The 13,718-nt window shown below is 36.8% G+C and overlaps 1 protein-coding gene across 1 annotated transcript in view; it reads right to left on the minus strand.

Moving 5' to 3' along the window:
• Positions 1 to 13,718, minus strand: part of LOC104999804 (chromosome unknown open reading frame, human C7orf31) — a 41,423-nt gene that overhangs the window by 18,390 nt on the left and 9,315 nt on the right. Inside the window, exons 2-3 of the mRNA XM_010855412.1 lie at positions 6,476 to 6,603; positions 5,993 to 6,022 (exon numbers count right to left, since the gene is read on the minus strand). Of these exons, the coding sequence (XP_010853714.1) occupies positions 5,993 to 6,022; positions 6,476 to 6,603 (158 nt within the window). The remainder of the gene's footprint in view (positions 1 to 5,992; positions 6,023 to 6,475; positions 6,604 to 13,718) is intronic.

Raw genomic sequence — 13,718 nt, forward strand, 5'->3', positions numbered from 1 at the left:
ACTCTGCGACCCCATGAATTGCAGCACGTCAGGCCTCCCTGTCCATCACCAACTCCCGGAGTTTACTCCTACTCATGTCCATCGAGTTGGTGATGCCATCCAGTAATCTCATCCTCTGTTGTCCCCTTCTCCTCCTGCCCCCAATCCCTCCCAGCATCAGAGTCTTTTCCAATAAGTCAACTCTTCGCATGAGGTGGCCAAAGTATTGGAGTTACTCAGCCATTAAAAAGAATACATTTGAATCAGTTCTAATGAGGTGGATGAAACTGGAGCCTATTATACAGAGGGAAGTAAGCCAGAAAGAAAAACACCAATACAGTATACTAACGCATATATATGGAATTTAGAAAGATGGTAATGATAACCCTGTATGTGAGACAGCAAGAGACACAGATGTATAGAACAGTCTTTTGGACTCTGTGGGAGAGGGAGAGGGTGGGATGATTTGGGAGAATGGCATTGAAACATGTATATTATCATATGTGAAACAAATCACCAGTCCAGGTTCGATGCATGAGACAGGGTGCTCAGGGCTGGTGCACTGGGATTACCCAGAGGGATGTGATGACTCAGAGGCATGGGGAGGGAGGTGGGAGGGGGGTTCAGGATGGGGAACACATGTGCACCCATGGCGGATTCATGTCAGTGTATGGCAAAACCACTGCAATGTTGTAAAGTGATTAGCCTCCAATTAAAATAAATAAATTTATATTAAAAAATAAATTGTAGTGAATTCTTTATCAGTGCATATATTTTGCTACTGATATAAAAATATGAAGTGAAAGATATATGAATTTTGTAGTTTTTGGAACACTACAGGAAGAATTTCTAGTTGCTTTCCATTTCTGCATCTTATTTTTAGAGAATCCCCGTACTTCATTTTATAGAATCCTTTTAGGCATTCAATTTCAACGGCAAAATGATCCCTTACCATCTTGGACTCAACCAGGCCATCTGTTTCTTTAAGCAATCAATCAACAAAATATACTGCCTGTTTATCTACACAGCGTACACAGTACTGTTTAGAGATCAAAAAGCCAAAAATAGCTAGTATACTGAATGAAAAAAAAAAACCCAACAATTTAAAAAGACAACAGGGATACAATTTTCTTCTCATTTGAAGAATAAGCAGAGTTCTTAAAAAGAACTAGCAGAGGTTTAAAAAAACCTGTGTGAGAGTTATCTAAATTAGAGGAGAATCAAAATTAGGAAGTCCAAGGAACAAAGAAGTGTTATATATAAGTAGAAAATACAGTTTTAAAACAGGCTGAAATCTTCATCTCGAATTTCTAGTCTTCAGAACTATGAGACCATAAATTTGTTTGTTTTTTCCCCAGCAAATATAACCAGATAATTCAGACCTCCAATAGAGCGTATGCAAACTGAATAGAAAACACACTCCAGGAGTACAGGCGCTCTGGGCTTTTATGGGAGAAGAGCTAGGGAAAGGGTTTGAAAGTTGAACTGCATTTCTAGTGCTCACAGTGAAAACTCACAGAAATTATGGGAAAGCTGTGTGATGTCTGTATTTACCAGGCTGAAATAAATGTATAGGTTATGCCACAAATGTTTATGTGAAAGTCTTGTTACTGAGATTTTTCTATCACTATTTTCCATCTAAGTACTGGAAGGATTTATATAATAGCTTTTGCAAGTTACTATGGATGGTGTGACTATGAAAGAATGAGAATAATTTCTATAAGAAACATTTTAAAATGTCTCATTGCTTTTGCATCATAGAACATTTTTCAGTAGCAGTCATTTTTGGTTAGTTTGGCCATCTGTTCTCATCACCCTGATGCAAACCTGTACTGAATTCAGCAGCCCTGGCATCTTGGTGGGCTCTCTGAAATACCTCATAGCTTCAGATTCTTAACAAGTTCCTGGTCTCTTACGGACACCACAAGAAGTTAAGATTGATTTGTAAGAGAAAAAGCCTGGACTTCAGGCATAAATCATTTCTGAGGCCAGTCATCTATTTTTGTTTTTGTGTAAAGTGATCTGGTTTTCTTGCCCTTGTGGCAGGCTCTCCCATTTGAACACACTTTTGAATTTGGTATAGCATTATTTTATTGCTAGCCACTAAACACTTTTCCAGTTTATAAGTGCCACATCATCTACTGGACAGCTTGGAACAAGGTATAACGTCATCAACTATATGACGACATGAGAACACAGAATCAGGACATTCCTGGATTCCAGCTAACTGATGTCCCTGGGAATCATGAAGACATTGAAGTAGTGACTGGTCTTTCACTGTAGCAATACTGGTTGTACTTCATTTTACATGCTATGCAATGATTTTCATTTCTTCTAGATAAATATTTCCAGTGTCTGCTTCAATGGTTCTATAGTGAACTGTGTCCCCTTTGTAAGAGGAATTAATTTCTTACCATTATGCTTGAAAATAAGTGAGCATTTAACGTTTGAGCAAATAAAGCGGGAACAAACATGTTTGTGCTCATGGAGAGTGTCCAGTCTACCTGAGTCAGGAAAGGCTGGAGTTTCCTGTAGGCTAGTAAAACCTAGGTTCTAAGGGAGGGTTTTGTTCAAGGCACATGCAAAGCCTTGAGGGCTTGGCTCATTCACCTTCAGGTAGATCACTCAGGAAGCAGGGGACCTGGATGAGAAACAAAGAGATCCTAGGGACAGTGAGGAATGAATGAGAAAGGCTGGGCTTCTAATATTGTCCAATAGCCAGGGGACCTGAGTCATAAAACATACTGAGAAGAATGGTTAATGGAGTAAATTGAATGCAGTAATTGTCTTAGTGCTAATTGACTTTTAATGTATGCAACTTTTCTGGGTAGAAAATTCATTTTGATTCTCCTGGGTTCTTTCCAGGATGTGCCAGGTTGAGCTGAGGTGTAAGAACCAGTGGGAATGTGGAATTAGTGGGATTAAATTTGGAACTTCTTTTTTTTTTGGAACTTCTGTTACCATTTCCCATGGACTTGATGTGGTTTAAGGAAATGTGGTTATGAATATTTCAAAAAATGGTCCTATCTGCTCCTTGTTCCTAGAAAATATCCCAGTAGGCAATCTTGGAAGATCCTCAGACATTGAAACTGCTACATGAGTAGGAATTACACGCAGAGAACTTTGCCTTTAAATGCTAACTACAATGATAATAAAACACATGCCAGGCCCTCTGCTAACTGCTTTATCTACATTCTTTCTGAGAGAATAATCTGCTGATAAGTATTTAGCTCCAGGTCAAAGGCCAGGGCAAGGCGACCCCATGTCTTACTAATTTGATATTGGTAAGAACTTCCTGAACAAAAGTCATTACATTTCTTTTCATTATATCTTGTTTTTGTCACAGAGACACCAGAAAGCAGAGATTAATTTGTTAATTTAGAAAATAAATTCCAAAGGCCAAGAGTTTGTTGTTGTGCTGTGTGTGTGTATTCAGTTGTATCCGATTCTTTGCATCCCTATAGACTATAAATCACAAAAAAGAATCACAAGAATTCGATAAGCTTTTTCTTTCTGAGATTGATCCTCTTAATAGAAAGTAAAATTGCAAAATGTGTATCTGTAGTTCTTAGGATCTTCTGGTTTTGGGTGTGGCCTGGATTTTGGCTTTGTGTAGAAGGGGTAAAAGTGGGACTAGGAAGGCAGCAAGTGGCCCCCATTAATTTTCATCACTTAGGATTAAGGCAAAACTTTTTTCCCTTCAGATTCTAGTAATATATATTCCTAGCAAACAGTATTAAGTTATATCTGGTAATGATTTAGGAAAATGTTTTTTACTTTTAAGACCTGAAAGCTGTGGACTCTGTGTTTCTTGAGTTGAGGTATATTATGGAATTTCGTTTAATATCTTGTTATATATGTTATTTTTGTTAGTTAAAAAATTGCAAATTATACCCTCAACTAAATTTTCAAGTTGTAACCCATTCAGGTTTTGAGTACCAATGACCAGAATGTATTTTTATTCCTTTAAACTAAGACTATGTAGAAAATAATTATATTCCTGTTATAATTATATTAAATTATTTATAAATATTATTTTTCATTTTGTGTCCATAAATAGAGAAGAAATAATAAGGAAAAGGCGGAATATAAAACACTCGCTTAACTACATACACATTTAAATAAAGGAATTCAGTTTCTCTTTGAATAATTCAGTTAGAGGCATGAGCTGTCTCTGGACTCAGTCTGCTCTATTGAGCAGGTCTACCAAGATTTTTATCAAAACACTACACAGCTCTTCCAAGGGTATGTTTGAGGAGTTGAGGTCAAAGGGAAAAGAGACTTTGGAACTTAACAGGCTATAAGGTCATCTGAGGAAAAAAATAAAACCAACAAAAAAGGACTTTACTTTTTGTTTTTCATGTTGCCACAAAGAGAATTTGAAAAGTCCAAAACAGAGGTCTTCATATAGTTGTTTTTTAAAAAATAAAACCCCAAAGAACCTAGACTTTACTTTTAATAGCCTTTTGAGCAGATCTTTGCTTTAACTGGAATACAATTCTTAAATGCCAGCTTAGCATTTCCAGTTAAGATTGATAGGAACTCTAACGGCATCAGGGACACCGAGCACCCGGATAGTGGATTCTAATACCATTCTCCAGGGGAAGGAGCTGGGCTCCTTGGAGAAATGGCTGGTTCTAGAGCTGGGGCAGGACATAAACAGGATGGAGCATCTTGTACTCCAGAAGCATCTTGTACTGCCAGAAAGTAAGGAAATGCTAAAAGAAAAAGCCCCACAGTGATAAGTGATGAACTACTCAAAAACAAAGAAACGAACAGAAGAATAAACCAAAACCCTCATACACAGTGCCCCCAACCATAGGGGTATGGGTGTAGAAGCCAACTGAAAGAGCTCTGGTGGCCAATTTGATGACAAAATACAGTAGTACAGTACTGCTACTAAAGCATCGAGTACAAAATAAAATCCATGAGTCTATACTGGTTAAATAAGTGATTAAACAAATGAGGAGGAATAGACACATTTCCCTTACAAAACAATACCAAATAATTTATGCAGATACCCTGCCTTCAAGGAGGTGGAGTATAATTCCAGACTTTTAAGTGTGGGCTGTACATAGTGATTTTCTTCTAAAGAGGATAGGATGGGAAAAGGAGAAAAAAAGGTTAACCGCACACTAGGGGAACCTCATAAATACTATATCAGCTAGGTAATCAAGGTTACCATCAACAGTGATAAGTTATGCATTGGATAGGATATGATGAAAATGGCAGTTTACCTCTGTGGTCCTCCTCCCTAAGACATACTACTGCAATCTAATCATGAGGAAAACACCAGACAAATCCTGATTGGGGGACATTCTACAAAATACCTGACAGATAATCATCAAAACTACTGAGGTCATTTAAAGTATTTATTTTTATTTATTTGGCTGTGGCAGGTCTTAGTTGCAACACAGGGGATCTAGTTTTCCTGATCAGGGATCGAACCCTTTGCATTGGGGGCACCGAGTCTTAGCCACTGGTCCACTAAGAAAGTCCCCTGAGCTAATTAAAAAAAAAAAGGGAAGTCTGAGGAACTGTCAAAGCCAAAAGGAGCCTAAGGAGACATGACTACTAAAGGTACTGTGGTGTCCTGGATAGGATCTAGGAATAGCAGGACATTAGGGGAAAACTGAGGAAATCTAAATAATACTAATGCACCACTATTGGCTCATTAATAGGACAAAGGTACCATACTAATATCAGATGTTAATAATAGGGGAAACTGGCGCTGAGGTAAATAGGAAATCTCTGTACTATTTTCCCAATAATTTTGTAAATATAAAATAGTACTAAATTTAAAGGTTTACTTTAAAAAATAAGTCGGGAATATAATTGGGGGAAATCAGTAATGCTGTTATTTTAGACTTGTATCAGCCTCTTCTCTTGCCTGATTAAGAAAAAAAAAAAACTATGAAAAGTATAACTTGTCCTTACACTGTCTAAGACATATAGATGGCCAATATTTTTTTCTTGATTATAACAGGGAAGGAAAATATAGTTGTCTACTTACCCTACTGTTGAATTAGGTGGTTTGGGCAGCCTAGAATAAAAACAGGAAACAAATCCTAATTTATATTAAGGACTTTTAAAAGCTCACATTTCTATTAGCAACTTGCTTAAGAATAAAGAAGTATCCCGTTTGCAAACTACAGAGTCTTTATGATACTGACTGACTTTCCGGAACACTGAGTTTTAACCAGACAGATATGATATTCTCATATCTCAGTTGTCTGTTGGTCAATTTTTTCCATTACGCTTATTCTAACTTCAGCCCCACTCACCACTCGTTCTGCATTTCTAACTTATTCTAATGATAATAGAGCTTTAGTTCTTACTGACTTCACGCTCATAGGCAGAGCACCGAAGTGCTCAGAGGTAGCCTGACACCATGCGTGTGGTGCAATTACATGACCTAAAGTGACCTGAATGTGGCCTGGTTGGAGAAAACATATAAGTACAGTGTGTGCTTTGCCCTTTGCCCAGAACTGCTCACCTCTCACGAGAGTAGATGTTGCCCAGTTGCAGAGAGGCTAGAACAAAACTGAACGAGTTCTCAGAGGCATGCCTTTTCTGAATCACTTCACTATTAGAAGGTTGTGTATTTACTAATTGCTCTGAGCTCTATGTGCCAAGAAATAACACTGCAGCCCAGGGACAAAGTCCACACTAGAGAAGGACTGTCATCAACTTTCATTGGATTTCACAATTAGTTTCAGCCTATACAAATATTTCTGAAATAGTTCAGTTATGAAAAATGAACAGAATGCTATCAATCAATAGTAAAGGCAGTAAAATTGAATATACTGTTTGCTTTTTTATATGTTCTTCTATTTAGAAAGTGGTACATAAGCCATATAATTTTATCAGTCTATAATGTATTGTAAACACACAATCCACATGCACTTTAAAAGGTTTATATCTTTATTTGGACTCTAAGTTTGTTGGAACTAAAAAGAAAAAGCATGCCTTCCAGTTAAATTTCTGGTTGAGTAGGGGATAGAAAGCAATGAATGTAAGAATCTATGAGATCGAGAGCTACCAGATTGACTATTATATATGAAACATTAAATCAGCATTTAAGGCTTTTCTCATTTAGCTGATTTTGACAAGTACTTACCTAAAATTAATTTGATTCAACATGGAAAAAACTGTGTGTGTGTGTGTGTGTGTGTGTGTGTGTATAACTGAAATCACTTTGCTATACACTTGAAACTAATACAATATGGTAAATGAACTATATTTCAATTAAAAAAACAAAATGGAAAAATAAGAATAAAAATTTAAAAAAGCTTTTTTAAAAATTCAAAGTTTGAAAGGATAAAATGAAAATAAAAAATGCTCAGAGACACGAATTCCTTGACCTGAACCTATCCGTGATTTTACTGCCACTCTCTGCTTTTCAGTTTATTAATCCCAAAGGGAAAAAGGCCTAGCAACCACAAATTTCATAACTTTTTGGCTCCCTCTTGTGGCTGAACTCTATATTAATTTATCACCTATAAACAGAACTAATAGTATTTTCATTTTTACGTCAGTGCTGTCAGTATTTTATCTGAAAATTACAAAGTGAGCCTTTGTAATATCTACAACAAACTATTTCAATGAGCAAAAAATAATATACTAGAAAATAATTCCTCTAAACAAAGAGTAAATTAAGTATTCTTTATCCAAAAGAGAAACTTACAGAGTAACTTTATTAAGAGTTATTTGTAGATTGTCATAACAAACCACTTTCATAAAATTCTGATTAGAATTTTTATTGAGGGCACTGGGGCTTTTTCTATGACCCTCTTAAAAAATGTAACAGATTTTTATTAGATTGAATAACAAAGTCAAAGACAGGGAAATGGGTCAAGAGGACCTGTATGAATCTTTTTGAACATTACTATTCCATCTTTCCAATTTTTTTGTTGTTTAAATGCAACAAACTATTAGTAGGTGTTAGTCTATTTATTTTATTCTTGTTCTATTGGTCTTGGTTTCTATAGTCAATGATCTATTTAAAAAAAGGAAGACTTTTGTTTAGAAGTTCCTTAGACTTGAGGAAAATTTGGGGACTATTAAAATTTTGCATATAACTCATTTCCACTTAAAAATGTTATTTGATTTCACATAAGGAAAAGAAACCTCAAACTTACAAAGAATCATTTCCGTAGATGTCACTTTTTTTGTTCTGTGACAAGTAATAAAATTGTTCAATAGGAAGCTTTCTGAAAAGAAAGAACAGATTAAATTGAACATCTTTTTAATAGCAGTGTAATGGTGAGATAGTAAAAGATAAATAGACGAATACAACCATGTATACGTGGTAATTCAGTATATGAAAAGATGGCATTTTAAATCAGTGGGAAAAGGCTTATTTTTTAATAAACAATGCAGGAAAAATTCACTAGCCATTTGGAAAAAAGGATTTCAACTTCATACTATTCAAAGAGATAATTTCAGATGGATTAAAAATCTAAGGAATTGGTGAAAAGCATAAAAATATTAAAAAAAATATAGGAATATGTTTTTTCTTGGTGGTAGGGAAAACATTTTAAATAAGGTTTTTAAAAACTCAAAAATCAAAAGGAAATTTGATAACATCAAATGAAAAATTTTTGAAAAGGACTTCCCTGGTGGCTCAGTGGTAAAGAATCTGTCTGTCAATGCAGGTGACATGGGTTCGAGTCCTGATCTGGGAAGATCCCATATACTGAGGAGCAACTAAGCCCATGCACCCCAACATACTGAGCCTGTGCTCTGGAGCCTAGGAGTCGCAGCTACTGAGCCCACATGCTGCAACTACGGAAGCCTGCATGCCCTAGAGCCTGTGTTCCACAACAAGAGTGTGTATGTGTTAGTCGCTCAGTTGTGTCCAACTCTTTGCGACCCCATGGACTGTAGCACACCAGGCTCCTTTGTCCATGGAATTCTTTGCAACAAGAGAAGACACCGCAAGGAGAAGCCCATGCACCACAGCTAGAAAGTAGTTCCCACTTGCCAAAACTAGAAAAACGCCTGTGCAGCACAGCCAGCACAGCCAAAAATAAATAATAGAAAAAATTTTAAAAAAAAGATACAGAGAATTTATAAAAAAATTAAGACAAGACAGCAAAAAAAGCTCAAATAAAACAAAGATTAGAAAAAATATTTATAATAGATACATATAGGGTTAATATCCAGAACATCAAGAACCAGTAAGAATCTATAGCTAAAAGACAAGCAATAAAAATGAGCAAAGAATAAGAACAGAAAGGAAATATAAATAGTCAAAAATAAGAAAACAAATGTAAGAAAAAAGTACTCAGTCTAATCAGAGAAATGCATTCTGATAATCAAGATAAACTTTTTATTCTTTAGATAGGCAAAAATTATACAGTTTGATAATGTTAGTACAGTTGGCTAAGAATATGGCAAAATGGATACTTTTAGATACTACTCTGGGAATATAAAGCATTTGGGGGATAAAATTAAAAATAATTCATATATTATGATCCATAACTTCTACTTAGAATTTTCCCTGGAGAAACATTTGTGTACTGAGTTCAAGGAAGCCTGTATAAAGATATTCATACATTTAGTTAATACAAAAGAAGAAAAAGAAAATACAAGAATGGCTAAATAATTTAATACATCCATACTGTGGAACACTATGAGAAATTTAAAGAATCAGATATATCCATATTTACAATCTTTAGATTGCAGTTTTAGGTTCATGGCAAGGTTGAGAGATTTGAATGTAGAGAGATTATCAAACACCCTTTAACTCACACATGCTTCAGTTCAGTTCAGTTCAGTCTGTCGCTCAGTCGTGTCCAACTCTTTGTGACCCCATGAATCGCAGCACGCCAGGCTTCCTTGTCCATCACCAACTCCCGGAATTTACTCAAACTCATGTCCATCAAGTCAGTGATGCCATCCAGCCATCTTATCCTCTGTTGTCCCCTTCTCCTCCTGCCCCCAATCCCTCCCAGCATCAGGGTCTTAGTGCCTCCTTGTCATATGAGATGTTCCCTGATCAAGGATCAAACTCGTGTCTCCTGCACTGGCAGGCAGATTCTTTACCACTGAGCCACCAGGGAAGCCCCAAGGGATGCTTAGAAATCTTTCAGGGACAAAATTTGGGGTTGCCCCACCAGGTAAAGGCTTCCCTCGTGGCTCAGACAGTGAAAGAATCTGTCTGTAATACAGGAGACCTGGGTTCCATCCCTGGGTCAGGAAGATCCCCTGGAAAGGAATGGCAACTCACTCCAGTATTCTGGCCTGGAGAATTCCATGGATAGAGGAGCCTGGTGGGCTACAGTCCACGGGATCACAAAGAGTCAGACACGGTTGAGCGACTTAACACACACACACACACCAGGTAATAAATTCCTACGGGCTGACGGCAAGGGAACTTGAAATATTTTTAAGAGATAAATATGATAATAATAACATTTAAATGATAAAAACGGTAACGTTTAACACAAAAGGGTGTGACAAGAACCGAATATATTAACCTGCATTTCTGAGTCAGGAGTGATTGACATTCTAATTGGAACAAATATTTCCTTTCCCAAGTATCCTAGGGCTGCATTCCGTAAGACACTAAGACTTCTTTCTTATAAGAAGCTAGTCTTTTGCTTTCTTTTTACACACTATTATTCTGAAAATACTTCTAAGTCGTTTAGGATATTGTACATTTTTTTTAATATACAAATTCTGGGGACCAGAACTATAAACTCCATGAAGAGCTATACCTTAATCTCAACAATGCTTGCTATATTCAAATGACTGAATAAATGAATAGCTGGAATGAGTGAATGAATGAACAGATGAAAAGAACGTGGACTATGGAGTTAAATAAATCCGGATTCAAATCCCCATTCTGAAACTTCATATTGTCTGACCCTCTTGTGTCAGAAGGAAAGGTACTAAACCTCTTGGGTCTCTATTGTAAAACCAGGATAACAATTTCCACTTTACAAAGATATTTAAAATCTATATTATATTAGAAAGTAAGTTCCACGAGAGTGGGGGCTAAAACAAATCTGTTGAATGAATTAATGAACTTGAGGTCCTATCTTCAATGTGTCAATATTTGCATCTTTCCAATTGGACTTTTGATTTGTCTGCTTTTTATTACTTTACTGAGGCTTTCATAAGGCTACCACATGTCCCTACTGGTATTGTTTTCCTCTTTAGCTGTGGCCTATTTATTTATTTTAACTGCTTTAGAATAAAAAACTAGTTAGCTAGATTGTCAGTAAACTAGGTAGCCAGGATTGTTAGATAAAACAGGAGTAAGCGGGCTTTGTGTGGAGAAGCTTCAGTGGATTTTGTTTTGAGTAAATTTCATACTTAATAGTTAATGTGACATTTAATTTACTGCTCAGATTTTGTGTGTGTGTGCTTTATCTTTAGTTTTAACTGGCCTTTGAATACATTTGCTGAGAGGGTAACTTTAAGACATAAACTATGATTGAAATATTTTAATACTTGAAAACAATGCCCATTAGATTCTAATGACTTATAGATGGTTTTAAAAAAATAGAATTCAAAAGTCAACATTTGTAGAAATTAGGCCATCTATTTGCTCAAGCCAAAAAATTAATCTCTCTCAGGAATGTTGCTTAGTTTTAGATAAAATATGATTAGCAAGGGAATTAGATTAATCAAAATTTTTGATCACATAAACATCTCTAAGGAGAGCAAAGATATTTATAACATATTTTTTACTGACTTCACAATTAGAAATTATATAATTAGTGTTCCCATCTGTTTCTTTTCATAAATAATAAAAGTTCAGAAGTAGATTTAAGCTAACAAAGGACTCACAATAGAAATACAGAAAACTGAATAACAATGACCTCTATGTGAGAGACTGAAAGTTCATTTACCTTGGCCAGATTTCTCCACCAAATCCATAATGCTGATGTCCTTTGCCCATGACTCTAGGAGGTTCACATTTCGGCCTGTGTTCCTCAGGGAGCGAAATGGGTATTATCCCTCCATATTCCCTTTCAGCACCCCATGGAAGCCTACATCGTTGGAGTGACTGTCTGAATTTCTGATACCTGCATACAAAGAGAGATTTTTGAAATATTAATGGGTTCAGAGTGGAATGCTATGGTCTGAATGTTTGTATCCTTTCTGCCCCCAAATTTATGTATTTAAATCCTAATGTCCAATGTGATGATATAAAAAGGTGGGATCTTCAGGAAGTGACTAGGTCAGGAGGTGCAGTCATGAATGGGACTAATGCTCTTGGTAAGAGAGATTCCAGAGAGCTTGTTAGCACTTCTACAATGCGGAAGTGAGCTAGAGAAGGACCTTGTTAGAAATACAAATTCTCAGGCTCCATCCCAGATCCAGGAATCAGAATTAGGGGGTGCAGTGAGGTGTTGAGCCCTATAATCTGTTTTTCTTTATTTTTTAATTGGAGGAAAATTGCTTTACCATGCTGCATTGATTTTTGCCATACAATGGTGTGAATCAGTCACAATGTTATCTGTATATATATCCCCTGCCTCCTGAGCCTCCCTCTCCTCTCCCCATCCCACCCCTTTAAGATGTAATCTGTTTTAAACAAGCCCTCCAGATGATTCCTTTGCATGCTAAATTTTAGAAGTACTGCCCTATTCAACAAACTACCTTCCATAGAAAATAATTCTCCAATTGTTCCACCTTTTACAACTATACCATTCAGTAGGTTGAAGACATTGGAATTTCCTAAATTGGCTGGTAGGGCTAGTCTCATCTTAAAAACTGGTTCAGATGACTTTCTCTGCTCTTTCTCAACAAGGGAGTGAAGGGCAAGGACACATATTCACTGTTGTAAAAATGCTTCACAGGAAGTACTCAGTGGATGTCTGTGAAATGAACTGCATGCCTGAGTGAATGAAAAAGGCCAAAGAGACTGATTTGTTTCCTGGACTGCTACTTATGACACAATATGAAAACTGTAGGCTAGGGAGAAGTCCTCACAAAGCTATTAATCTGGCTAAAGACCTGCGTCCTAATTAGGAAGGATTTCATGTCTTCCAGTTTCCACTAATGGCAGTCAATTATTTAGACTAACCATCCCACTAAAAATACATTAAAATGCTGGAAAAAGAGCTTTGGGGTTGGTGACCATGTGGAGGTGGCGGTGGGGCCCTCAGACTTCATGGAAGTTTCAGTGCCCCAATCCACATACCTTGCCCTATGCACCTCTTCCACCTGGCTGTTCTTAAGTTACATCCTCGTATAATAAAGCAGTAATCTGTCACCAAGAAATGAACAGCACAACGTTCTAGAGAACAAAGAACAATGATTCATCACAGTTTCCCCAGCACAACAAAGAGGACAGGTCATTGCAGACAAAAGACTCTGGCACACTCACCATGGAATCCCCAGTATATGGCACTGTGCCTTGCAAATATATGCTCAATAAATAGTTACTGCAAGGTGGTTTTCCTTGAGAGCAGACAATGACATGATAATTTTAGAAAGGGGACCCACTGAACTTTGGGTCAAATTTTCTTGGAGAAGTTGAATTCTATTTTTATTTGACTGCTTCGATTTTCCTTGAGCAAACAACATAAAACGTTGAAAAGAAAAGCATCTTCTTAAAAGCAACTCATTGTTAACAAGACAGAAAGAGACACCAGGGTTCCATAAGAGGGGAAATAGGAATCCAGAAAGGTAAACAAGCACTGCTGCTGCTGCTGCTGCTAAGTCACTTCAGTCATGTCCGACTCTGTGCAACCCCATAGGCGGCAGCCCACCAGGCT

The sequence above is a fragment of the Bison bison genome, unplaced genomic scaffold, assembly GCF_000754665.1.
Source record: "Bison bison bison isolate TAMUID 2011002044 unplaced genomic scaffold, Bison_UMD1.0 scf7180017864364, whole genome shotgun sequence".
Classification (NCBI taxonomy): Eukaryota; Metazoa; Chordata; class Mammalia; order Artiodactyla; family Bovidae; genus Bison; species Bison bison.